Consider the following 25477-nt stretch of genomic DNA (forward strand, 5'->3'; position numbering starts at 1 on the left):
CCATGATTCGAATTCAAATATCTTCGGAGGCCCATGTTCGAATCATGGCGGCGTCGTTTTTGACGTTTGATCCTTCCGTTTCCCACACCTTCTTTTTTTTTTTTTTTTTTTTTTTTTTTGTTGAGCCTGACCGCATTGCCTCCGACTACTTTTCTTCTTAGATCGTATGTAGCAGCAGTATACAGCACCCGAAAAATGCTATGCATCATGTCTGTCACGGATCGAGCTTCTTCCGAGATCAGCAACCTACACAATTGTTTTGCTCGTTTTGGCTGGCATGAATATGGAAGTATTATCAACTTCCCATTTAATGAGGCTTGGGATTGTTAGTAATAGGTTTTCAAATATCTGAAATGTCGGCAGGACACATAAGGAGGCGATTCACAGGCAGCCTGCTCTAGGCAGCCTCAGCAAGCCCTGACAATGGTGGCCCTTTCTCACCCGAAGATGCCTTTCCTCCATATACAACACTTCTCTGATACCACGACTTGCTACTTAGTTATCATTCGCTCCTGCAACTATCCTTTGGAGACCGCAAACGACTTTATATACTCCGATGGCATTATGCGTATGTCCAAATGGATATTCGGTCCATAAGACCTAGAAAGAGCCCTCATGTTAGTCAAGCTTTCAGCTAGAGAGACTAGAAGCTGCAGTCAGGCAGCTAACTGGAAAGCAACATACCGTCTAGTCCTGCACCTAGGTAACTGCACCGAAGGACTAGTCGTGACCTGAGATAATTACAGCAGGCAAAAAAGCTGGTAGCAAAGGCTGCGCATGTCTTTGCCCACTATAGTCGTCGTGGTGGTCGTCGCCATATTGCTGCCGCATCACCAAGGCCTTGATGTGCCCTGACGGCCTACGGTCGGCGTTGTTTGTATACAACTCGGATCGCCAGGTTCCTTGCCCATTGCTAAAGTGGCTGTCTTTTCTGTGCAACGCCGCCTTAGTTCTAGTTTAGGTGAAAATGATAGAACTGGGCATACAACGCAGCTTAGTAAGTATTAGTAGGTAGAGAAAGAAACTACTTAGCTGCAGATGCGGCTGACGAATTAACAACTGCCACGTTACGTTCACAAAGCTGCTGCTGACAAAGCGTGGAATATCAACTTCAGGTTTGGACAGAATTTGATTTAAACATCTTCAAGACATACATCACCCGCAATCATGGTAGGAACAGGAACAGCGCCTATGCGAGCCGAGGATGTAGTCGATCACCACATGCATCCTCAGGATGCGCCGGCAGACCCCACAGTTGCAGAAAATCGGCCTGGGACAGAAGGTGGCACCAACAACACTCACTCTCGTATCTCTTTGTTACAACCCGCACCGACCTTCGCATTACGGGAGAGCTCCATAAAGACGAGGTCTGTGTCGAGTACAACACGCCGTAATAAATGTGTTCGCTACTTGGTGGAGGAGCAAGAGATACGTTTTGGCAGCATGCCTCAAGCTAGAATGGCAATGAGTCGTGCTGTCCCCGCCCCTCTCTCGCCGGGGAACGATATCCATTTGATAGTCGGCATATTCTCTACTCCGGATGGCGAGCCGCAAGAGATTTCTGTTGACGTTAAAGACGCCAAGAGCTTATTCCGCAAATTCAGATGGGCAACTTGGCGCCTGCGGGGCATGTATGGTTTCTTTTCTCTAAAAACAGTCGCGGCGTTCAAAGTATATGAGGTAAAGAGGGCCCAACTAGCTAGCTCTGCTGGCGGGATAGCTGATCTATTTTCATAGTGTATTGGTACCAATCACGGCGGTCATCGACGCATTGATCTTGACGATGCGTCAACGGCCTCTATGAAGCAGCTATTTCTGGCGTACAAGCAAGCCCGGTTTAGAGACGACGTAGCGATCAAGTGGGCCAAGTGGATCAATGTCTGTCTGAATGAAAACTCGTACTCGATCGAGCTTGTTCTGGACTGGTCTCCTACCAGACTCGCCATCGCGTTGCTGAGCCCGGTAGCTCTGAGTCTGGCGGTTGGATCTTGGTTCAACTCGCGGGACTGGACCGATCTGGCGACTATTCAAACGGCTTGGGGCATCGCCTCCTACGTTGTTACTGCGACTGGTTGTATGTAGCTGTTTGAGCTGCCTTTCATTCCCAGATTCGACACCGTGTACTGACTTTGATGCTGCCTAGTGGTGGCGGCTTTGCTCACGTTAATAAGCGGCTTGGGCCACCTGTAGCTTCTCTTTCCAGCAGGTGGCACGTCGGAAACAGTTAGCATTACTGACCTCGAATTGAACAAGTCAGTCTCAACCTAACACTCATCGCCTTCAGACCCGCTGCTAATAAGCCCGAAGCTGTTACTGAAGTACGTTCGACGTATTGTTGGAGGTCTGTTTACGAAGCCGAGTCAAAGGGTGTCTCCAAACTACCCGCTTCAGTTTTCCGCTTCCCGTTTTCCAATTGCCGTTTACGTTTTGAATAACCTCTAATAGTATGAACATTATTCAAACAAATATATCCTCAGTTGCCCATGTTCGAATCATGGCGGCGTCGTTTTTGCCTTTTTGAATAATTACTCTACTGTTTCTTATTTCTGTTGAAACAAGTTAATTATTAGATGATGCACTAGTCTCTTATGCTCTGAATATTGCCTATTTGGTATATAAAAGAAGCACGGATCAGTTTCAGGCTGCGTAACCCACTGAGATAACTAGCAATTCTATGGATTAAACATATCGATAGAATTCCATTTTATCTAGGGCAATTCAGCTAGTTAGAATAATTTATCACAAAATCAACAAACCTTGCTTGTCCCACTTTTTCACTTTTCATCCAGACGGTGGCCGTGTAGTGAGGGATGAGAAGCACCAGGAAGGCCGAAGAAGCCCAACGCTTTCTACAGCATCGCTTTGACCTTATCAGGATCCTCTGGGAAGGCTACTCCACCACCTGGCATGGACGGGCAACACTCTGGCACTGTGATGATTGCTACTTATTCAGCACTTGGGACAGTAAGTCATTTCGAATATAGAGCGGCGACTCGCTTAATTATTGCCCTGAATTTTCCTACCATCGATGACACAGTATGCAAATCACAACTAGCGCTGGAACCGCACTCAGCAAGCCCTTCTATGCGACAGCTGAAAGAGTTGGCCACTCTCAGCTGACTGGAAATGACTGTGGCCTACATAGCTGCGTACACGGTCGGACTCACACACCTTCCACAGAGTAAGGGACGGCCCTGATAACATTGATCTGAATATGTCGGTCCTCTTTGCATTTGTATCGCCCAATTGGCCGAATCCGCCACAAGAATACGCTATCTGACACTCCAATTTCAACCACCAGAGACAATGCCCTCTGCCGCAAAGTCTTCTCGCAAGGGTAACGCCGGCGCTATAGCCAATAATAAAGGCCAAGTCCAGCACGGCGATTTCCGGGCCTGCTGAGGTCCCAAGTCTTTCCTCGGCCCGTGCTTCTAAAGATTCTAAAGAAGGTGCGGAGCAACAGGGACACGCTTGTATGACCAGAGTTGCGTCAGTCCATCCCTGAAGGCTACGGCGACGAGGCCACCGACGGGGCTGCAGGCAACATCATAAATACTCTCGAACTTTTTACAACGTAATTCCAGCTGAGAAGTTCCTGTGAGAGTATCCCAGAATCTGACGCATCCATCATGAGAAGCAGAGATGATCCAAGCGGCATCTGGCGTGCAACTGACGGAAGTGACGGGTTCCTATCAAGTAGTAGAAAGTCAGATGGTGATGAAGTATGAAACGACTCGAGATGAGTAGGTTTACCTTGTGGCCGTTCATGCTTAAGCATTCGGTTGGGATGTTGCCATCGGGTTTGATCTGCCAGAGTCTCACCGCCCGGCTAGCACTAATGAGACGTCCATCGGGAAGGAACTGTATGTCACGGATGGGAAAGTCGTCTTGCAGTTGGGTAATGAGATACCCTGTGCTGATATTCCAAATTCTGACCCCCCCCTCCCTGAATCCCGCAGCGACCCATTCCATAGTTGGAGAGAATTTGACAGACGTGGCGAAGGAATGTTCAATGCGATAGGTGCGATTGTAGGAGTCTGCATCCACATTCCGGAGCCTTACGGTCCCATCGACGCACCCAGAAGCCACAGTGTGACTGTCGCAGGCAAAGTCGACGGCCAAGATTGTAGCCTTATAGCCCTTAAAGAGTTTCCGGATTGTACGGGACTGGATATCCCACACCTACAATGCATGTGTAAGTATCAGTTCAGTCTCATTGTCACGTTAAGAGGACAATAATACATACTCGAACCAACCCATCGTCACCTCCTGTCACTAGATACTTCCCATCCGGGCTGAAGCAGATGCTTCGTGGCGTTGTGGTCGAAAATTCGAGATTTTTCCCCTTTTCTCTTTCGTGGTGAAGAGCACAAAGTTCCTCACCGGTACCAACATTGTAGATTCGAGCTGAATTGTCGGAAGTGGTTGCAATGTATTGTCCATCTCGACTGAAGCAGACGCAATGCGCATCATGGAAGCCCTCGACCGCAACGGTACGTACAAAATCAATATCCAAACGGCGTGTGACTTTTGATTCATAGTCAACGGACCATGCACTTTCAATCTGTTCGGCACACCTCGTCAATTCCCAAGAAGTCGCAGTGTTTGATCATTGTTCTTGTGTCAAGGGTCGGTATACTCACATCGGCCCGCTGCCGTAACCTTTTTCTGATGAGTATGTCCATCTCTTGGGAGCCTAATTTCCTCACTCTCCTCGATACCGCCTTCAGAACGGACAAACCTATGTCTAGCTTTGGGTGTGAAAGCACCTTCCGGGTGAGTGGTATGCTTCTGCACTCCAAGGCCGCTGAGACACGTGATTGGTCCGTTATCTCCAGATTCCCGGCTGAGAGAAGAATCTCCAAGATTTCCTGCGTGGAATCTTTCTCGTGGTTGTTAATAAGCAGTTCCAAAAGAGTAGAAACATCATCAACTTTGTCGAATCCCTTCTGCAAGAGGTACTGAACAAGGTTCGTATTTCCGTTCCAACAAGCCCACCAGAGAGGCCCCCCCTGAGCAGATTTGAGATCAACATTGACGATTTTACAGTCAAGCATCAGCTGGACCACGTCGAGTCTGTTCTCGGAGATCGCGCAGAGAAAAGGCGTCTTATCGTTCACGTCTTTCAAATCTGGGAATATTGTATCTTGCGAGAGGAGTAAGTTGACAATCTCCAAATGTCCACTGCCAGCGGCTCTGTGAAGGGCAGTCTGTGAATCATATTTGTGCTGCCCTTGGAAGTTGATGTGGGCGCCCCGAGATATTAGAACCCTAATAATCTCAAAATGACCTTCCGAGGCGGCTAGTTGTAAAGGTGAGCAACCGCCATGATTCCTGGAGGTTTGATCGATGTCTGCTCCCGCGTCGAGAAGCTCGATCACGGTAGCCAGATCTCCTTGTCGAGCAGCCGAGCAAAGACTGGATTTTATTCTCGATTTCAGTTTCGGAAAGCGAATCTGATCAGTCTTTTCGGAGTGATAGTTCCTCCGATGTGACTCGAGCTTTGAAGCGGAGTCAAAGCCTAATCCCGACGCGAAGCAGTCTTCAGAACAGTAGAATGGGAGCTCGTGACGGCTGATGTGTCTTTTCTGCTCTTCACTAGTATTGAAACCCGATCGAAAGTATTCGCACCATGGTTTGGAGCATTTGTATGTTATCCTCGTACCACAGAGGCCCCTGGGAAGATTCCTATCTTCAGTTGATTCAGGGTCGCGCTGGAGTTCCTCAATCTCACGGCGTATCACTGTTGTCCGCAGCTCGATATTCAGACACGAGTTACGCTCTCGACTGTCAGATGGGAGCCTTTGTATTGCCTTGACCGTTTCGGTATGGCTTGGATTCTCAAGACTTGTCAAGAAGGCGTCTGAAATGCCGTAAGACATCAGGAATGTTCGTGCTGAGTCGACTGGTGTTGGCCCCAGAGTTGACTCCCATTGACTTTGAGATCCAACACATTCAAGGAGATGTTGGAACCAAAACTGGACAGCGTAGTCTTGAAGGGAATAAGATCCGTTCCCTGCGTGAGACCTGATCTGTCGGCCCCCGATCCCTGGCTGGAACGGTTCGGAGGTAAGATACTGAGTGCAGAATAACGAAAGCCTTGCGTTCTCAAGGCTCACATTTATCACCTTCCGCATGATGAGGAAGCTATGCGCCATCGCTTTAGTATCAATATCACTATGACTTTGTATAATAAGTGCGTAGGGAACTTACTGTCGAGCGGTTTCATGGACAATTTGCACGACATTGTCAGGACTTCCAGGGTTGCCATCAACCTGATGCACGTCTAATAGAGAACCACAGAGTTGTTTGCAGCTGACAAGCAACCGCTCATCGAGACTAACAGCCCCCGTTGCAGGTTCGATGCAGTAGAAGGCTTGTATTTCCCTCCACGCAAGAATCCGCTTGGCACCGATGACCAAGCCCAACACCTTTTGCGCGTCGTTCCTTTCCGCCTTCGATGCCTGCTCGAGGACTCGGACAACCACTCTCTCATATCTACGCAGTCCAGAACAATTACTATCCTGTCATATTTTAGATGCTCACGGGTTTGAAAACTTACGCCCTCTCGATTTCTTCAGGAAATATGCCAGGTTGCAACTCGCGTCTGAGCTGTGTAAGCCTTGTCTGATGCAGAAGATTCTCCAGAACCACATGAGCATAGAGGAACATGCCTAAAGCAAGATCAGAAAAAGTGATCACAATTTTGGAACCGGACATTTCCTACCCTTCGCTCCTTCAGTGACAAGTTCAATAATCGTCTGCTTGAGAGACGAGTCTTTGAACTTTTCTTGTATTCGCTCGCAAAACTCAAGACAATATTGACGAATATCTTCAGCGTGCGCGTCCAGATATTCCAGAGAAATTGAAGGCTGGGAATCGAGTAGTCTGTCAAGAATACCATCCCTTTGGCCGGCAAATATGATGCGTAGTCGGTTAGTCGAGGCGTCTAGACCGCCCTTGGTAAGTGACAGCAGCCACTGGACGGACTTCTCTGTCTCTCCCTTGCTGCACTCATCCAGGCCGTCCAGTATCAAGTAAGAGGTATGGTAGCACTCAAAGCCCCTTTTCACCAGAGTTTCGAGACTTGCAGTAGATCGAAAGTTCACATCCGCAAGTTTTGCAGCTTCTTCAATGAACAAGTCAGACACCGCCGAGTCATGGTTAATGAGCTGGTCCAGGGTAGCCCTTAACAGGCTGTTGTGCGTGTTCTTCTCCGGTTGATCGTGCTTGAAAAAAAAATATGTAGAGCATGTTTGCCTGTGACTGATGCTCGCCTGCTGCAGTAGTTCTTCGATAACATGTGACATCAAAGTTGTTTTGCCTGTGAATAAAAATCCCTTAGTCTGGATGATCTTCCGGCGATCAATTTTCAGAATACTGGTTTTTCCTCACCTGCGCCTGGTATCCCATTGACGTATAATACACCATGGCCTGGGGAGTCTGCATCGAACCAGGACCTGAATCGTGGTTCTTCAAATATCCATTTCCCCGATGCTTTACTATACCTGTCCTCTGTGTGGATCTGTTGGTCAAAATAATAATCTACGGCTTGCAATTTGGACCTGACTTCTGATACGCGGAGTTTATGCTTTTCTTTCTCAGTGGCTGATGCGAGGCGTCTCTGCTCTTGACACATGGTCTCGATATCTTCGCGGACTTTCCTAACCTCGTAGAGAGTAGCCGATGATTTTTCAGCTTCTAGCAACTCCCTGCGCATTGTGAGGCTTTGAAGTATGGGATTAAATTTTGTTTCGAAGGTTTTCCAAGTCGCATGGAACATCATCTTCCACTCTGCGGTCAGTCAGTATCACGGTATCACGTTGAGCGTATGCGTGTTCAGGGATCCTTCTTACTTGGTCTCTCGAATACGGAAAGTGCCTCTTGGTGAAACCTCAAGATGTCCGAATAGTAATCCTCAAGCACCGTGGCCAGAGTTGGATGATTTTCAAAGGTGGCTCTGTGTTGCAAAAGGCCAGGTATAGCAGCTCCGATTTGACCATACACATCAAGTAGCTTGTCGAAGGAGTCGAGGTGAGTCTTCGCGATCTGTAGTGGACGTAGATTCTGATTAGTACCACCGATAGGCATATTAGATTTTTGTATCCTGATCTACTTACGCCGAGAAGGAATTTGATCGGGCCCTTGATGCCATTAGCAGCCATGAGAAAGCGAAACCCCTTTCTGATAGAGTTTCCGAGGGTGCGGGAGCTTACGTACCCAGACAAAGCAGACAAACTGGTTAGCATTGACAAAGACATCAATAACCCCACCAAATTGATTCATTGCTTCAATAAATTCGTCAAGCCGTCGCATGTTACGCAGGCGGCCGGCTTTTCCCTGCTGATCTTGTATATCACGTATTGTCTGCTTGACATCCTCAAGTTTGCAGATAGAAAATTTGCGGACGAGAGAAGGTGATAGGTTCTGCTTGAACTTTCTGAGAGCGCGCTCGAAGCTATCCGCATTCAGTCCAGCCATGGTTCTTAGCAATGGGACGATCACGGTGACTTCTGATGTTGTCCTGCTCCAGTATGTTTGTTGAAGGAAAGAGAATCGTTGAGAGGTTCGCGTCCAGCTGCAATATTGAAGTTATCTGTCAGAATAAGGTGGCTAGGGCTAGAGCTGACCGGTTGCCAACGAAGGTGTACTTGATATATGTTTGATGCGAGGCCCAGTGCGGGGGGGGGGGGGGGTGACGTTCCACGACATGGACAATAAGCCCCAATTCAGCGGCCAGCTATCCCTGCACGGAGACAGGCCAGTCGGTGACTGTCCGCCAATCGCTTGTGGATAGTATCATGCAGGAGGACTCAGCTGCAGTCATCTTGTCGAAGTGTAAAAAATGCCAACTGCGCCTTACCAGTCTGCCTAACGAGGGCTTTGCTTTTCCTTTCTTTTTTCTTTTCTTTTTTTCCCCCCTGCAGGTCCAAAGGTGGGCGAGTAATACGTAATGAGACCAACACAGTTTTACCGCTGCTGCTGGACTTTGAAAGCACAAGACTCTGGTCACTCTGAATGTAACAGCAAACCTGTCCTCACCTAAGAGCTGTAGTCGGTAACGCTGCAGAGACGGCAGGTATGCTCTCGACGCACCCGATATCACGTCTATCAGCTAAGCGACCACATACCGCCACGGACGCCGAGGAAACCCTTGGAGGAACGAGGGTGCTGGCAGACACAATCCAGCTCGAGCTAGGTGAAGCCGACACTAGCAGCTGTGAAGTTTGTTACGGTGCAGTGAGCATATGTCTCAAGGGTGTCGTAGCCCCATGCGTGTCTCTAACTTTGGAAATGCAGCTATACGGTGTAGCGGCTGCGTGCTTAGATGGCGCCAACGTACTGGACGAAGTATTGCCCGGAAGAAGCTGCGGCACCTTCATACGACTCAATGTGGAAGCAAAGGATAGCTACTACTTGCTGCTGTCGGGGAGCGGTTCCAGCTTTGCAGTTCTGGATACTCGCACAATCGATACGTTGGTTGCAGCGAGGCATCTCCCGCTGCGTTTTGAAGCAGTAGTTGATATCAGCTCAATTCCCAAGCGACAGAAGACACAGAAGCGCCGTTCCCAGCAGTTTGGCTTATCTCTCAATATCTATGGTCCTAAAATAATGGCGGACGAAGTATCTACTTTGCTGTCAGCGGCTCCGTCAGCGTATCTTCAACACCCCAAGGCATTAGCTCCGGACATTGAATACTTCAACCCACAATTTCTCAGGTTCGCCGACGACCACTCGGATATGCAGAAATATGTTGGAATTACCAATAGCTCGCCATGGTCCGACCGAAGGCAAATGTCGGACGAGATCAATGACATCCTGAACTCCCTGGCGGAAGTTGGCGCGGAGAGTGATTTCCAGGTGCAACCTTGCGAGAAATCAACATTGAAGAAGTAAGTAATCCCACACCACCAACAACAGACGGCGACTAAAATAAAACAGTCATCAGGTTGACGGCGTGCGATTCATCTTACAGCGGGAAAATGGTCAAGCCAGCTGGAGCCAGGTTTTGATAGACAAGGTTCGAATCGGCGCTTCGATCAGGTCAGTCTCCCTTGTCCTATAACCTGGGTGTTCAATTGAAGTAACAAGTCCAAGGAGCGATTGTCGTCCTCAAGAGTATTATGGGGGGCTGATTGCGGATGTCATGGGACTTGGCAAGACTCTTACCATGCTTACCGCTGTTGTCCACTCCCTGCCCGAAGCAGAGGAATATGGGAATTTTTGCAAGGTCGGAGATGCCAATCGAGGCGACAAATTGCCCACAAAGTCAACCTTGGTGGTTGTGCCATCGACTCGTATGTCTTCAAATAGCAATCCCAAGGCAGAATCACAAGGCCGCACCCAGGTTGAAGCACCCAACTAACCTCACATGTGCTAGAGCTTCTGGAGAGTTGGCGGTCAGAGATTACTGAGTAAAATGCCCAAAAGCCCTTGTAATTCGAGATGCTGATAAGTACCAGACATTTTATCCCGGGAACATTGAATACTGTCATTTTCCATGGCCAACATCGACCCCAAGACCCAGCTTCACTCAGAACAGCGGACGTAACCCTCACAACGTATGCTACACTCGTAGCAGATTTTAATGCTGGCGGTATCTTGTATAGAATGCTGTGGTATCGTATAGTCCTTGACGAAGGTACTTTAGTTTCCCTCAGTCCAAGTCCAATGACAGATCTGGACATTTCTCCGACTCATGCTAACCCATGACAGCCCACTGGATCAGGAACTCTGGGACTAAACAATATCGTGCCGTTGACGGACTATCATCAAGAAACCGCTGGTGTCTAACAGGCACTCCTATACAAAACAAGATAGATGATATCGCATCGCTTGCTGGATTCCTTCGACTTTCGCCATTTTTAACGAAGGCCGAGTTCCAGAAGCACATCCTGGCTCCTCTCTCCCAAGGTGGTCCAGACTTTGCAAAGCCTCTTCGAGGTTATCTCGAGGCTTATTGTCTGAGAAGGACCGAGAAACGGCTAAATTTACCCAGATCTTTCGAAAGAATTGTGCAACTGGACATCTCACCAGAAGAAAGGTCCCTCTACGACGATATCCTGACTAAACTTAGGCGAGAGGTCGATGATCTCGTCAGCACAGGGCATGAACTCAGAAGGTACAACAAATTGTTTACGGCAATCTTAAAGCTGCGCATGCTTTGCAACCTCGGGACTTTCTCCATCGATCAGCGCGCTGCCAGTCTTCCTGGCCAGAAGGAACATGATGTAAGCTGCGAGCGCTGTTCGGCAAGTGACGAGGATATCACTCTGCTGTTGAGATCGTTCTCGTTTTGTCCTGACTGCGGGCAACCACTGGACTTTTCTAGCTCTTCAGGCTCCTATCCTTCTCCTTCCAATTCCGGGATGGACTCTGACAAGCAGTCGACGGATATGCTTCGGCCACATCCAGCTAATCCTAAACTCCGGCGAGACGGCTCTATGACCCCCTCACAGCAACACTTCTCTACTAAGCTCTCTGCTGTGGTACAGAATATTTCGGAATCTAATCTAGGGATTAAACAGTGTGTATTGCCTTGTCACATCTTTTTATTCTCATATTCTCATCATGTTCTCAGCATCGTATTCTCTTACTGGATATCGACGCATAATCAACTAGCTCAGCTTCTCAGGCAGCAAAACATCACCTACGTCCGAGTAGACGGCGAGACAAGCTATTCTGATAGATCGAAGAACCTGAAAGCTTTCAGAGAAGAACCACAAGTAACCGTACTCCTCATGTCGATCGAGACAGGAGCCCTCGGGTAAAAACTTTGTTCGCACAAGCATTTGAGCATCCAAAATCTGACACTGCAATAGACTCAACCTGACAGCGGCCAGCAGCGTTCATATTGTCGAGCCGCAGTGGAATCCGTCGGTGGAGGAGCAAGCCGTCGCGCGAGCACTTCGTATGGGCCAGACGAAGGAAGTCACTATTTTCCGCTACATAATCAACGGAACAGTGGAACAGGTATGTGCGAGAAAGAAGTATTTTCCATGGTGCGCACAAGACTAACGCGCAATCAGAATATGCTCAGTCTGCAGCAGAGAAAGAAGGGCCTGGCAAAATTTGTCTTTGACACAAGCCAGAACAATGAAGTGAGCGAAAGGTTGGAGGTAAGAACCTGCATGTGACTGTTTGCTCGTCGAGACCTTTATTCCTGCTAACAAACTACAGGATTTGAAACTTATCTTGGACATGGATATTTCTTGACCTGAACTTGGTGGGCTCAGTCTCGATGTCCGTACTAACTCCTGGTCGAGCATTGGTTGTCTCATCGTTTTTTAACAGCCCAAGGCTATTCCGTTTGAAAATAGCTAGCATTCACGGGTCAAAATCATTCATGAATAGAAACTATCTAGGTTGTTCAGTCAATTGCCACCAACTAACTTTTGACTCCTATTTTCCAGAGGTACTATTAGGCTTTGTGTTATGCTAATTTATAAACACATGACGGCTGTATAATCTCGTCTTTTCTGACCTTTACAGCATGTCTTGGGGCCAAGTACCGATGACGTGCCGGAAGCCCGCGAGCTGGACTGCGTTGATCAGATGTGTGCACTCGTCGAGAAATAAGTCATTCCTGATTCGGCCGGTCTCACAGGCCGAGAGGTACGCAAGAAATGGCGCGTGAGCATTGAGGTTGAGGTCGAGAAGGTCTGGCATGCGGAGGGGGTTGTCTTTCCAGTCGTGCAGGCGTAGCTGGCTGTTGGGTGGGTTCTGGTCATCGGCGTGGGCGTGGCCAGCGAAATGGAACACTCTGCAGTCAGGCAGATTCCACAGTACGTCTTGGCGTTTGGAGATCGATGTTCTTGAGGGACATCGAGTTGCGAATATCCCTTGTCTGTGGCATTGTTACTAGCAACGAATGTCCTGGGGTCGACGGCGAGGTAGTGTGTATGCGACGAAGGCGACCGTTGATAATTGCTTTGATCGAACAACTGTACAACGACATGACCCTATCGATACCGTCTCATAGGACCGCTTGCCGTGGTAATAAGCTGCGTGGAGCGCGAATCTGCTCAGCGGGCCGGTTGGGACCCACCACATGCGTGGCAAGTTCTTGTAAGTCGAAGGAGGCTGAACAAACCCGAGGGCGGTCAGAACCGGGCAGGCGATGGTAGCCCACAGCCAAGCGAGAACATCACTACTCCCCAGATCATTACTCTCGGCCTTCTTTCTGATGTCTTCCAAGTATAGATGGGGTAGATGCAGACTTGGTGCTCTGTCTCGCTCAACAAGAATAGCGTCGCACCGTATCTGGCTGACGTTCGTCATTGATGAGTCCATCTCTGATTGATCCTCTATTGCAACTTTTGCAAGCTTGACTAGACCAGCCTAGAGCAGCTGCGATTTGGGTAAGATATTGAGGTAAAGGCAACGCTAGTAAGCCACGGGGCCGGTGTCACTGTGCCGAATCCGCCCAAGCCATTTAGGGACAATTTGTGGGCATCCGTACTTTTCAAGCATGCTAAACGTTTTGTGAAAAGCCGGCTCACTCATGGTGTTAGTTGTGAAGTAGGATATCCACTCAATAACGTTGATTAGCCAGCCTCACCGCTGATGGAAGGCCTCGCTCATCTTATACAGAGCGCGCAGTGCAACATTCTTCTGGTCATGAACAGCTGGGAGTCTCCTCATCCATGCATGCTGTATCATGGTTGAAATCACCAAGACCAGTCTTGGTCTAATTTCAATCTCAATGTCAGTATCCTGCTTTGATATCCTTTGCGCTCACAAGGGCTCCTCCTGAGCAGAATTTTTCTTTGGCCATGGATCACGATGCGGCACGGCCTCCAACAGCCTCAGTATTGCGCGTCCGAAATACGATCATAATACTTGGAACAGCTCTTTGGTCAGCCTCACGGCTCACACAATGAATATCTCGACAAAGTATTCAGGATGAGGCTGAGTCACCAAAGACAGCAAGGCTGGAGACTTATTCGGTACAAAGAGCATAAATGTTCCAGCCTTGGCAAGGAGCAGCTCAGCGTGCTGCTGTAGCATGGCCTTGATCTTTTCTACTTTGCCTCGTTCGCAACCCGACAAGTTGGATGACATGGGGCCGCAGAGCCAACCACAACATGACTGGAAGCTGAAACGGCCCCAGCACAACATGACCCTGATTCAGACTATCAGCAGCCCATAGTATGTTGATTTGTGTAGCGGAGCTTCTGGGCCGTGGCAAAGGAGACCCATCTGCGCGCTTCGCTTCCTCGCCAGTGCTCCACGCAATCTGGAAGGTTCGACATTGGTCCGGAGTGGTTCAGAATGACCACTGTTCAGAGCTTTTGCGTCTTCATCTTCACTGCTGGCCCAGCGATCTCTACCTTTCCGGCTCTAAATATTGTGTGATAGCTGACGACGCCAGACAATGACCCGAAATGTCCAACAAGCTTGCGTCGCTCGGTGAGCCTGATATGTAGAAGGACCGCCCATTCAGAGCTGCTTGAGTAAGTAAGGGTGACGAGGGACCTAGCATGTGAAGGGCAGTCCGGATGACGCCTTACTTCCCTATAAAAAGGATAGGGCGAGTCAAGCTTGAATTTGCATGGATGCATGTTTGTATGAAGGAGAGAATGTTCAAGGGCCCTTGTCCTCCGTTTCTCCTCTTTTACGAGAACCACTTGAACACACCAATTCTTTCCGAAGGCCAATGCCCAAGCATTGGCGGCGTCGTTGTCTTTTCGTCATAGTATTCTTTCGGTTTTGAACTCAAATTTTGGCTCGTGATCTTTACCTTGCCAGGTTGGCCACACGGCGACGCCATTGACAGTCAAATACACGGTCGAATGCTTTTCTACAACACTGTCCTCATGGACACGTACTATGGTACCATAGTAGAGAGCAAGCATTGGGCTACTGTGGAGACTAACCCTGCACAGATGTTTGGGACTGCAGCGAGCATATGGCCGGTCTATTGACTGCACTGTCCGACCCACGTCACTTGTTCCACTCTAATCTGATAAGTTTTTATTAATGGGAGACTAACATACGGTTCCAAGACAGGGCGTGAAGGGGTCGGACGCTTCAGCAGCACTCTTTCAAGGCGCGAACAGCGGACCTAATGCATAATCCATACGATGAATTGCCTGAGCACACTTTCGAGCCTCATCATCCCGAGGATTTCCTTTTGAGCTACGTACTGGCTTGACTCAATTTTTTTTCTCCTCTTTTTTTTTTTTTTTTTTTTTTTTTTGTTGGACACATGCATGCATGCACGCCTTGACCCTGGAGAGGTTCAATGTGATCTTGCTTGTGCGAAGTCCCCCTTGCCAACGTTCAGATTTGTCCATCGCCACCTACGGGTGTGATCAAGAGAATTCTTGCTTTCCACACCCAAACCCGGCACTCACTCTCACAAGCCAGAACAAGTCTCTTTGCTTTCTAATAAAACAGAGCCAGCCTAAGCCGCCTGCGGATCCGGGCCCACCAAAAACCACGCCACCAAATGCCCCCTTTCCACCAACCGACCCACACAGTAAACCCAACTGCCGTACGGATAACCGGAAAAGAAAAGGAAATGCAACGACACAGACAGACCGATAGCGAGAGTGGGTGGACGTGACAGAAGAAAACGAGAGGAAAGAAGACCCGAAAGGAGAGAAAACACAGGGTCAAACCTGTCACACGATACCCGCAAATAGGGCTGAGGTGGGTTTTCCCGTCCTACTAAGCACTTTTTCCCTTTCCTTTCTTTCTTTCTTGTTTTTTCTCTTGCCCCATTCCTTTTCGTGCGTGAACGCCACCTCGGCCTCAATCCGACTACATAGTACACAACAGGCGCCAAGCACGTTTCCAAAACAATTGCACGGTGGAGTGTTTCCGGTGAATGGGTACGTACGTACCCACCACACCCATTTTTTTCTCGTACTGGATTGTCTTGTTGTTCCTCCTCTGCTGTTGCACTCCCACATGTTTCTATTGTTCTTGCCAGGTGCGTATGTGTGTGTGTGTGGGGGGGGGGGGGGGGAGAGGGGACAGACAGATAGGACGATCTCCGATGAACCACGCTCAAGCGGGTAACCTACGTGGCTTCTACCATTCAGAACATGTATTTCGTGCACGTTGTGACTCCTTCAACATGGCCCCAGCCAGACGCATGTGCGCGGGTCTCAACCATGAATCCAGCGCAGCCCAGCTGGAGACGCCACTCACATAACATATCCACAAGCCTGAAAAAAATATATAGCAAAAGCCTTCATTGGACACTTTCACAATCACAAGCAAGGAAAACGAAGACAATAGAAACAGCGAGAAATTCTTGCTTATCATTGTGACAAAATATGTGTCAGATATCATTCGGTAGGGGGTATCTGATATGCAAAACGCCCAGGAGGCAGTGTGATGGGTTCACCGACCAATAACCCAACTATATATACAAGTCAACTAGGACCCTCGTCCTTATTTTCCCCCTTCCCCTCCCTTCATATATGCGTATGTGCTCGTGTCGTGATCTTGTCTGGTCCCCCGTGAGCAACAGGAGCGAGTTACGCGAAAGCGATGCTCCCTTTTGTCAGCTCAGTATGACGGTTTCCAGGGTCACTTTCTTTCTAATCATGTCCATCTCCTCTCATTGTATCATTCAGACATGATTCTTGGTGCCTGCCCTTTTCTTTCTTTTGTCTTTCAAGCAGACTCGACGGGACCAGCGTTGTTGTCAACGTGACCAGCACCCGGGACCTCAGGCTTGGCAAATTGACGGCCACCGGGAGCCAGGTGCAGGTTATCCGAGTTGACGGGGTCCTCGAGGGGCTTCCAGCTCTTGCTCTTCCATGGGACGACGCCGAGGATGTACATGGAGTCAACCTCCTCGAGGGAGCGCTGCTGGGACTCGTTGACGAAGAAGAAGGTGATCAGAACACCCAGGAAGCAGCACCCGGCAAACACGTAGCCGTAGCGGTAGCCGATGGCGCCGGTGATCCAGGGAGTGAAGAAGGAGATGAGGAAGTTCCACAGCCAGTTGGCGGCGGTGCAGAGACCCATGGCCACAGCACGGTAGCGCGAGGGGAACATCTCACCGACGATGGCCCAGACGAGGGGACCCCACTATTGTTCCGCGTGTTAGAAGGTAGGCCTGATGAATGGAGGCAGAGGCAGAGCGGGGAGCAGGTTTATTAACTTACAGTGACGGCGAAACCAACAATGAACAGACAGGCGGAGGCAATCATGGCGGAACCAACGCTGGAACTGGTCCGAGCGTTGGCGTCACCAGCGTTACCATCGGGGTACAAGGCGAAGGAGCCGAGGGAGGCGAAGATGATGAGCCAAGCGAACATCCAGAGACCACCGAGCATCATGGAGATACGGCGGCCGAACTTCTGACCGACGTACAGACCACCAAAGGTGGAGAAGACGTTGACGGCGCCCAGGATCATGGAAGTAACGAACGAGTTGGAGATACCGACAGCATCAAAGATCTCGGTACCGTAGTAAAAGAAGAAGTTGGCACCGGTGAGCTGCTGCAGGGCCTGCAGGGCCATGCCGATGAGGACACGACGCATCATGGCGGGGGCAGTGAAGACCTCGTACCACTTCTGCTCGCCGCCAGCCTGCTCGGCCTCGAGGCTCTCCCGGATGTCGTGAAGGGCGTGCTGGACCTCGGGATGGTTCTCGTCCACCCCGGCGACGAGGGCCAGGGTCTTGAGGGCCTCAGCCTCTCCACCACGGCGGAACTCCCAGCGAGGAGACTCGCGCATGACAAGCATGCCAATGGCCATGATGGTGGGGGCAATGAAGCCAATGCCCATGGTGATACGCCACGAAGAGGGAGACTGGATGGCCTCGGTGCCGTAGTTGACGCAGTAGGAGACGAAGATGCCGAGGGTGATAAACAGCTGGTAGGCCGAGACGAGGGCACCACGGACCTGGCGAGGCGCCGTCTCGGACTGGTACATGGGCGTCAGGACGGACAGCGCACCAATGCCGAATCCGTCGATGAGACGGCCAATGACGACCTGGTACCATTGGTACTGGGTAGTGATGCACACGATGTTGCCGACGATGTAGATGAGGTTCCAGAAAGTGATGGAGTATTTCCGGCCGAACCTGTCAGCAATGGGAGCGGAGGCGAGGGCACCGACCAGACAGCCGACACAGAGCATGCCGACCATGAGACCCTGCCGCACGTTGCCGAGACTCAAGCTGCCGTCGTCATCAACATCGCCGAAGCGGTTCTTGAAGTTGTCCATCTGTGTGTAACCCGAGATGGCTCCACCTTCCCATCCGAAGATGAAACCACCGAGTGAAATGAGCAGGCCCATAATCAGAACCCGAAAGTTCATGACCTTGATCTTGCCGTAGTCGGCGCCCGTATCAGTGTGCTTCTCGGCGCCATTCGGTGGCGTGGACGTGCCACTTGCTGGCTCTCCTGTGGCAGACATATTTTGTTGTTATTGGTTGTTGACCGTGCGATACACGTGTGGTTGTTGTCAGTCGCGTCGCAAGGCAGCGATGTATGTTGATGGAGGGGGATAGATAAAAGAGGTTGGTGTTGATCCAAGAAGGAAGTATGAAGGGGGTTTATTGTATTTGAGGTGGAAGCCTGATCGACAGAAAAGATCAGAACTAATCACCGCAGAGGAGTTAACGTCCTTTTTATTGATCAGCCAAGCCTCTATCATGACTTCTGTGGGTATAGCGTCAGGGTGACTCCAGACCTCCCAGTTCCCTCCGTACTTTCTCCATGGCCTCCTCCGGAGAGACTGGGGACTCCATCTGGGCACTTACTTTGAGGGGGCGTGACTGTCCGGGCTTTCGTGTGGGGTGACAATCATTGCATTGTCATCACAGAATTTATCGAAGGTCCCACCTGGAAGGCCGGGGAACTCCTGAAAGCCATGATTTTTTCTGCTTCTTTTTGCGGCGGCCATAGTGAGAAACCCGTCGTCACGGCCTGGATCGATCGCCACGGCCTCGGCGACGAACCTAGTGGAGTCTCGCTAATATGGATCTGGTACTGGATCTCTCCTGTTGCGGACAGACTACCCACGCCGAGAGAACGACCGAGTCCTGGAAAATATCTTCAGGCACGTCAATAAACCGGAAACCGTTAACTTTGACAAACTATCGAGAGAATGTCCGGCCGCTCCCGTCGTCCAATGTAGGAAACAGCGAGGATTCACCATGGAAAGATTCTGCATGGGCGAACCACGCGGAGCCCAGTGATGCGCTCCCTAGTTTCTCATTTGACCGGGAACGGCCGGCCTGCCAAGCTCCTGTCAGTGTACATATGCCGGCTTCCGGTTAGTATCTCGGATCAGCCTCGCCGGAATCGAGGTCTTCAAGATCACAACTAGGAGGGAAAGAAGAAAAAAAATAAAAAATTCTCGACATCGCCAGTCCTTTCTCAGCGCAACCGGCAAGTTTCAAGCTGGGTGTCTGGACTCGAAAAGATTGACGAAGATTGACACAATTTGGCGTTCTCGCCTCGTTGGACCCTTCTGATTCCTGGTTACCTACCATGTGACAGTGTTCTACACGGTACTTCGCCCTGACTCAAGGCACTGGACAGTTTCGATTACTGTGTAGCATGCTTGTTGGCATGGATGACGAGTGACAAGACTTTGATCCCCGTATCTCGTGCTGTGAGGCGTCGTCAGATCCAGGCTCGGACTGACTCCGGACGGCAGATCAATCGACACGCAACGAATGATTTTAATCGGAGCCAACACATGAGTGGGTGGGTCCCAAGACGAATGCCGAGGGGCTTGCAGCCAAAGAGGTCTCGTCATGACATCAGGGCGGACCTTATTTCGTGTTCAGGGGTCCACCGCTAAACCCGTCAAACGGCCCGTTTGCAGTCGGGAAGATCGGATCTTGCTAGGATCCCTAAGCTCATATTTTGAGCCGCAAAGCCACCGAAATGGGTCGTGCTTTCGCCAGACCTCAGGCGCCCGGAATCGCGAGGACCACACGATAGCAGGGTCGAAAAAATCTTTAAGCGGACACCTTCCGTGTATGGGTGACCTGGCGAGGAACGCAATGCTCGGATACTCCACGCTCGCCTCACTGCTGAAGGACACAAGGCTGCTTTGTTGTTCGAGGGAGGGAGAGGAGGAAACTTGATCAGAGTAGCTGGGGCGAGATGCCGTCCCTTGTAGATGAAATTCGATGAACAAACGCTTGAAACATTGGGTTGCCTGCATCACGAAGCTTGGGTCAATCTATGCAGAGACCCAAAAATTTGTTTGGGTCGGATTGAGAGAATCGCCGGAAGAAAGGCCGTTATTTCCATCGTGCCTTATCACTGCCAAATCTTCGCTCAATTGTGCGGCCCCTTTCCAGAATGCCACAGCAACCTCTCGACGTTTGCCAATCAAGACAAGCCCCAAAACCTCGCAATGTTTTCTCTCGGAAACTGTCGACCCTCCCAAAAACCCTTCTTCAAGGTCGTACTTGTGGCAGTGGAAAGCGATGCTCTTCGTCCTCAAAATCGAGAGGTGTTAGGAGTTCGAGAAGACGCAACGTCTGCTTAGCATCGGAGAATACCTCGGATTGTGCGCACACAATAGAAGGGTGGTTACCCGGAGATTTCCCGATAGTGCAGGGGTGGCTGCGGATTCTGGCCGGCCAGAGGCACCCGCATAGGGGATTCCAAAGGGCCGAAGGGGGCAGGTACAAGGAGAGACGCGTAGCTATCTGGCAATCTCCAAGCAAATCTGATGACATTCTGCACGAGGTGAGCAGAGACGAGCTTGGCCTTCCACTCGGCTCCCCTTGCCTTGTGCAGTCGGTCTAAGAGCTAGATGGCTACCAAGGCCTTCCCTCTCGAACACTTACGGGCTTGCCAGCAACATGGCGTACTCTCGGTGTAGACAGAGGATTCTCGTTAATTTCTCTTGCCAGTGCCTTCATCAAGCAGCTCTAGCAAGAATCGCATTAGCCTGGGACAGAGTGGGAAGAAGAAGGGGGAAAAGGGGGGAAAGACCGCGATCCCTTTATCTGTGGCCTGGCCAGCCGAGATCCACGAGTCTGATATAGTAGTGATTGTCATGTGCGGCGGTGTCAGTCTGATGAGTTGGCATAACTTAGGACCAAGATTCAATCCTGGCGACAGGTCATCTGTGAGAAGTCATGAATATTGACATTGTCAAATGTGATGTCGATTGCATACCCATGGTGTTGCGGATCGTGAATCTTGAGCGATGGCTAATGACTAATACTGTTCTAATCTCGACGAGCTTGAGCCTTCGCGAGTCGATCGAGGGCTCATATGGTCAGCTAGAGTACAACAATCCTTCCAGATCCTCTCGATGCCCACGCACTGCCACATACCAGCAAGTCCGAGGTGGATGGATTCCCGTCTCCATTCCTTGCGTGGCGTGCAGGGTACACCTTACCATATTACAAGCACCAGGACGCAGGGTGGCATCTGCAACATTGAGCACCTTTCAGCCATGGCAAGACACCGTATTTAAAGGGTGTGGTTAGGATGCTGCCGCTGTGGTCGCATATCGTAGGCTCAATCGTCTTCGGTTTTGATGGAAGTGATATGCAAAACTACGTCGTCATAGACTTCGGACTCGACGAGACATGTCGAATGCGACGTGATGCGGAACATGCCATGGGGTCCAATGACAAATGGCTCTTCGCCCTCTATTTTGACAGTCAGCTTCCCAGCCGCGATTGAGCAGAGACGCGTAACGCCTGTCTGGGGCTGTAAATAACAACTACGGCCGGAGCAAATGACCTCGACCCGAAAAGTTGCCTCTTTGCAAGGATGGACTTCGCTGCCAGATGTCAGGTATGCCTTTGAAAACGCAATGTCTTGTAATGTCAGCCAGTTGGAAGCGTTGAAGGTATGGTCAAGGCGAATGTGATAATACTCACTCTCGGGCTTGTCGGAGGTTACCGAGCGGATCCGTCCTGGTGCTCTCTCCCACGGTTCCATCGTGACTGTCCCTGGTAATATCCCTGCAGTCACAAGAGGTGTTGCTTTGAGACTTGTTGGTCGGGTTTGTGCCACCTTGTCAACTGGGTTTTGATGCACTGACGCTGTTGCGGCGTCTTGTTGGCTTGCTCCTCGTGTTCCAAGATCCGTTTCCGCATTGTCTTTTGCGATAGTGGCAGTAGGTGCTGAGGTGGCACCATCCCGGAGTTTTTTCTTCCCCCAAGATTTGAGGCTGCAGAATGTCTGCTTGCCGTGGTAGATGCAATTTGCACATCCATATATGCTGCCAGTGTTGGCGGCTGACGAGATGACGAAACAGCCCATGTACTTGCCGCGCCCAGCTTCACACCTCTCACAGGGCGAAGGCGGCCGTTCTCCCGTGATTTGGACCAATAAGGATGTGATATCAATTTTGTGTCTGTACGTCCATGGCAAGCCGTGATGAGCGTTCCATTCAATGGTACGCTGTTGAGGAAGCGACACCAATGTGCTGAAGCATTCCAGGCGCAGCATCCCAGCAGGATCTGGAACTCCTCCACGCCGGAGGATAGGGCGAAGGTACTCGACCAGATTTGACACATCGCCAGCAGCAGTCGATGTATTCCTCTGGCGGCGCCCTGCAGTTGAATCTTGGCGTTGGGCTCGTGAGACTTCCTTGTCAAAAGCACCAGGCTCGCTCAAGGTAGTTGGCATGAATACGTCATGCCCAACGCGTGGACGCTTTGCAAGCTGTTCCGGACCATTTTCCTCACCAAGAGGCCTTTTGGGGAGCTCGACCTCAGGGGCCAGTCTCCTCGACCCCTTTTCCATGGGATTTGCGGCATTGTGTTGAGTGGGTTTTGACTGACCGGTTATCTGATGTTCGTAAAGCTCCTTTAGGTTATATGTAAAGGGACTGGGCTCGCTACCTAAGGGTTTGAGGGCTGGCATGCCGCTGGCAGAGTCTTTACCCAGGCCCTTCTGTGGAGACGATTTGGAAGGCAGTCGAGCCTTCTTGCTGAGTTCCTTGAGATTATAGGTGACGGGAGGCCGAAAGCGGCGCTCGTTGCTTGTGTGCAGACTTGGTCCGGCGCCCTTGGTGACGCTAGTCCCTGTTCCAAGGTTGGACTTGGACGATGAGGACTTTGCTGCATGTGTGGGACCATCGATAACATGATTTACGTTCTGAGAGTCATGGTCGTGGGGAGAAGCATCTTGCTGAGTGATGGGGTCATCGCTTTCCGAGACTAATGCGGAGGAATCGGAGTCGGAAGAGGTGTTGCTATCATCATCAAGCACCGGTGGTGATGAGGCCATGAGCGGTGGTGGCATCCCTCCAGGAATTTCTGGGCGTACTGGCGTGCCGTTTATGGTGGAAATGGGGTTTCAGAATACCATGATGCGTTGTTGAAGTGCAGTACAATCTGACTTCATGCACTTTTGATTCTCAAAGGGGGAGAGGAGACTAGGCAGTCAGTTTGCTTGTGTGGGTACTCAGGGACCCTGGTTGCGCCTTTCCGTTCTTGGGTCCGGGGCCCCAGACAACCGAGGCTGGGGAAGCATTGCCCTACAAAATCCAGCGTGAGCCCACTACAATTTGTTTTATTTCTTATTTTTTTGGTGTTATCACACACTTTACCAGATGCTCTGCTCTTAGAGTGGTGGGCAGAAGATGTATATCCTTGACTGCTGCTGCTTCATGTTCTTGAAATGTTTGTGTTAGGATTGTCCTGTTGTACTCTTGTTTCCCGTCCTACCTAAAGTAGGTAGTAGCGACCAGTGCGGAGAGTGTTCTCGATGTCATATTCTCTGAATTTGGCAGTCACTACAGGCCACACCAGCGTCTTACAGTTTCTGCATTTGCAAATTCCAGGGTGTAGTGCACCAATGGAGCCGATGACCTGAGGTCTTCAACACAACAGAGCTTCAAAACGGAGGATGGAATATGTGTCATGGGCAAACGAGCAAGCAATCTAAAGTGATCTCTACACGCATATATCATCAATATCTTAGACAGGCATGGACATGCCACGGTATGAACTTAGGATCGAGACTAGGATCTATTGCCAAGGTCCCTTCTGTCAAGGTACTGATTGACCTTCGATCAGGGACGGAACCACTAGTGTGGTAGTGAGCCTCCTTCTCCCCCACGTTTGGTGCCCCTTGGCCCCTCTTGAGCCCGCAAGCGGCCGAAGAAGCAGGAGTGGATCCCATACTCCCACCATACAAAGCTAGCTAGCTACTGCTGTATATAAGCTACGGAGGGACGCTTGCCAACAGAAGTTGGACATCACAGCATCCTGCCAGCCACTTGCCGGCTCACTATACCAAACGCGCCACCTGCTGCCTCATTCTGCTGTAAGTGCTACAACTCTCGTTTTCCTCTTCCTCATTCTCCTCCTCCCTCCTGACTTACTTCAAGCTACAACTTCGACGACATCACTCGAGCGCCAGACACAACTCTCTTCAAGATTTCTCCTGTTGTACCACCACAAGTTTCTCCAACCTCTAATCCACGAAGACCTTCCCCCTCTCTTCTCAAAACGCAAAGGACACAAAAATGGTCACAACCCGCGCCTCGACCGCGGCGCCTACGCCCTCACCCGCCGGCAGTGCCCTCGAGATCGACCCAGTCTCCAAAGCTCGAACTATCACCCACATGAACAAGGACCATGCTGCCGATATGTCTGCTATCCTGCGCCACCACGCCCGCCTGTCCGAAGCCCAGGCCGCCGACGCCGAGATGCTCGACCTCGACCTCGCCACCATGACCATCCGCTCCGCCGCCGGCGTGCAGCACGTCGCCCTGGACCCGCCCATGGGCACCTGGTCCGACCGCAGGACGAGGCTGGCCGATATGACGATTGAGGCGCGCGCCGCACTGGGTCTGCCGCCTCCTGCCGAGGGCGGTGGCGCGGCGGCGGTGGCGTGGTACCCGCCCCAAGGCGTGGGGATCCTCAGCTTTACGGGCGTCATATGGTACTTTGTTTCGGCCACACTTGTCCTCTCCGGTCACGCCAGGCCTGGGTCTGGACTCTGGCAGTTCGCGAAGGCTATACACTTCCCTGGTGGGCCAGAAACATATGTGTGGTTGGTGAGGTTCCTGTTGGTGCCCATGATCGCGATTCACGTCGCCGAGGCGGTATACATGGCCAGGAGCAGGCTGGCGCCGGCCCAAGTGCCTGTGGTCTCGACTGTCTGGTTGCTGTGGGTGGCGACGACGTTCTTTGAGGGCGTTACCGCTTGGCAGAGGTGGGACCGGCTGGTGCTGAGGAAGCAGAAGAAGGCATAAATCTGGGCATGATACTCCACCTGGGTGTGATTCCCAACTGCAAGATCTAAAGAATAAAAACAAATTACAATGTTGACCTACGGTTGCGCAACATGGTTATATGATCGCCCATCAGTGCACATATTGGTGGTAAGCATGAATGACGACCGCTGTATTTGACGTTTGAACCTCGGCGGAGAATGCGCTGTTCAGAAATGTGATCCGACGAAATACATTTCAGAGGCGCATGCCATTTTGGAGAGACACTGCTATCAAATCTTGACTTGCATGTTCATCGCCTGACGACTGTCTTTTGCCGCGAATATAGCTTA

The 25477-nt window shown here is 50.6% G+C and overlaps 9 protein-coding genes across 9 annotated transcripts; 3 read left to right on the forward strand and 6 right to left on the reverse strand.

Annotated features, from left to right (window-relative positions):
• The first annotated feature begins 1181 nt into the window (after positions 1-1181).
• On the forward strand, positions 1182-2266 carry M406DRAFT_322039 (uncharacterized protein). The gene is made up of 2 exons (XM_040919591.1): positions 1182-1680; positions 1738-2266. The coding sequence occupies exons 1-2, from the start codon at positions 1459-1461 to the stop codon at positions 2080-2082; spliced, it is 567 nt and encodes a 188-aa protein (XP_040776634.1). The 5' UTR covers positions 1182-1458; the 3' UTR covers positions 2083-2266.
• A 1174-nt stretch (positions 2267-3440) lies between these two features.
• M406DRAFT_37380 (uncharacterized protein) lies at positions 3441-4462 on the reverse strand (the record flags this gene model as incomplete). The annotated part of the gene is made up of 3 exons (XM_040924026.1): positions 3441-3689; positions 3754-4182; positions 4247-4462. Coding segments are annotated over 3 exons (894 nt in total), but the record flags the coding sequence as incomplete, so codon positions are not given.
• A 97-nt stretch (positions 4463-4559) lies between these two features.
• Positions 4560-8481, reverse strand: M406DRAFT_289896 (uncharacterized protein; the record flags this gene model as incomplete). The annotated part of the gene is made up of 7 exons (XM_040918877.1): positions 4560-6147; positions 6214-6498; positions 6563-6674; positions 6728-7324; positions 7396-7794; positions 7857-8067; positions 8221-8481. 7 exons carry the CDS (start codon positions 8479-8481, stop codon positions 4560-4562), a joined length of 3453 nt encoding a protein of 1150 aa, XP_040776636.1.
• Positions 8482-9294: 813 nt separating this feature from the next.
• Positions 9295-12137, forward strand: M406DRAFT_257710 (uncharacterized protein; the record flags this gene model as incomplete). Its single annotated transcript, XM_040917186.1, has 9 exons — positions 9295-9893; positions 9943-10044; positions 10093-10298; positions 10382-10415; positions 10464-10642; positions 10717-11527; positions 11582-11767; positions 11823-11973; positions 12030-12137. The coding sequence occupies 9 exons, from the start codon at positions 9295-9297 to the stop codon at positions 12135-12137; spliced, it is 2376 nt and encodes a 791-aa protein (XP_040776637.1).
• A 349-nt stretch (positions 12138-12486) lies between these two features.
• Positions 12487-13293, reverse strand: M406DRAFT_68098 (uncharacterized protein; the record flags this gene model as incomplete). Its single annotated transcript, XM_040925135.1, has 2 exons — positions 12487-12847; positions 12962-13293. 2 exons carry the CDS (start codon positions 13291-13293, stop codon positions 12487-12489), a joined length of 693 nt encoding a protein of 230 aa, XP_040776638.1.
• Positions 13294-16254: 2961 nt separating this feature from the next.
• On the reverse strand, positions 16255-18753 carry M406DRAFT_356015 (general substrate transporter). The gene is made up of 3 exons (XM_040923326.1): positions 18733-18753; positions 17130-18596; positions 16255-17052 (listed from the first exon to the last, which is right to left on the reverse strand). The coding sequence occupies exons 2-3, from the start codon at positions 18384-18386 to the stop codon at positions 16633-16635; spliced, it is 1677 nt and encodes a 558-aa protein (XP_040776639.1). The 5' UTR covers positions 18387-18596; positions 18733-18753; the 3' UTR covers positions 16255-16632.
• A 1010-nt stretch (positions 18754-19763) lies between these two features.
• Positions 19764-21080, reverse strand: M406DRAFT_68100 (uncharacterized protein; the record flags this gene model as incomplete). Its single annotated transcript, XM_040925136.1, is given in 5 exon segments — positions 19764-20144; positions 20401-20643; positions 20785-20868; positions 20933-21067; positions 21078-21080. 5 exon segments carry the CDS (start codon positions 21078-21080, stop codon positions 19764-19766), a joined length of 846 nt encoding a protein of 281 aa, XP_040776640.1.
• A 386-nt stretch (positions 21081-21466) lies between these two features.
• M406DRAFT_68101 (uncharacterized protein) lies at positions 21467-23191 on the reverse strand (the record flags this gene model as incomplete). Its single annotated transcript, XM_040925137.1, has 1 exon — positions 21467-23191. One exon carries the CDS (start codon positions 23189-23191, stop codon positions 21467-21469), a length of 1725 nt encoding a protein of 574 aa, XP_040776641.1.
• Positions 23192-24194: 1003 nt separating this feature from the next.
• M406DRAFT_322042 (uncharacterized protein) lies at positions 24195-25244 on the forward strand. The gene is made up of 2 exons (XM_040919592.1): positions 24195-24232; positions 24297-25244. The coding sequence occupies exon 2, from the start codon at positions 24435-24437 to the stop codon at positions 25164-25166; it is 732 nt and encodes a 243-aa protein (XP_040776642.1). The 5' UTR covers positions 24195-24232; positions 24297-24434; the 3' UTR covers positions 25167-25244.
• Positions 25245-25477: the final 233 nt, after the last annotated feature.

The sequence above is a fragment of the Cryphonectria parasitica genome (assembly GCF_011745365.1).
Source record: "Cryphonectria parasitica EP155 unplaced genomic scaffold M406scaffold_4, whole genome shotgun sequence".
NCBI lineage: Eukaryota > Fungi > Ascomycota > Sordariomycetes > Diaporthales > Cryphonectriaceae > Cryphonectria > Cryphonectria parasitica.

What these genes read in the sequence shown, in the direction of transcription:
- M406DRAFT_322039 (XM_040919591.1), top strand. Translation starts at nt 1,459, where the DNA reads ATGGCAATGAGTCGTGCTGTCCCCGCCCCTCTCTCGCCGGGGAACGAT. An exon ending in CGGCGTTCAAAGTATATGAG is followed by an intron (nt 1,681 to 1,737) that starts GTAAAGAGGGCC and finishes CTATTTTCATAG; the next exon opens with TGTATTGGTACCAATCACGG.
- M406DRAFT_356015 (XM_040923326.1), bottom strand. Translation starts at nt 18,386, where the DNA reads ATGTCTGCCACAGGAGAGCCAGCAAGTGGCACGTCCACGCCACCGAAT. An exon ending in TTGTTGGTTTCGCCGTCACT is followed by an intron (nt 17,053 to 17,129) that starts GTAAGTTAATAA and finishes GCGGAACAATAG; the next exon opens with TGGGGTCCCCTCGTCTGGGC.
- M406DRAFT_322042 (XM_040919592.1), top strand. Translation starts at nt 24,435, where the DNA reads ATGGTCACAACCCGCGCCTCGACCGCGGCGCCTACGCCCTCACCCGCC.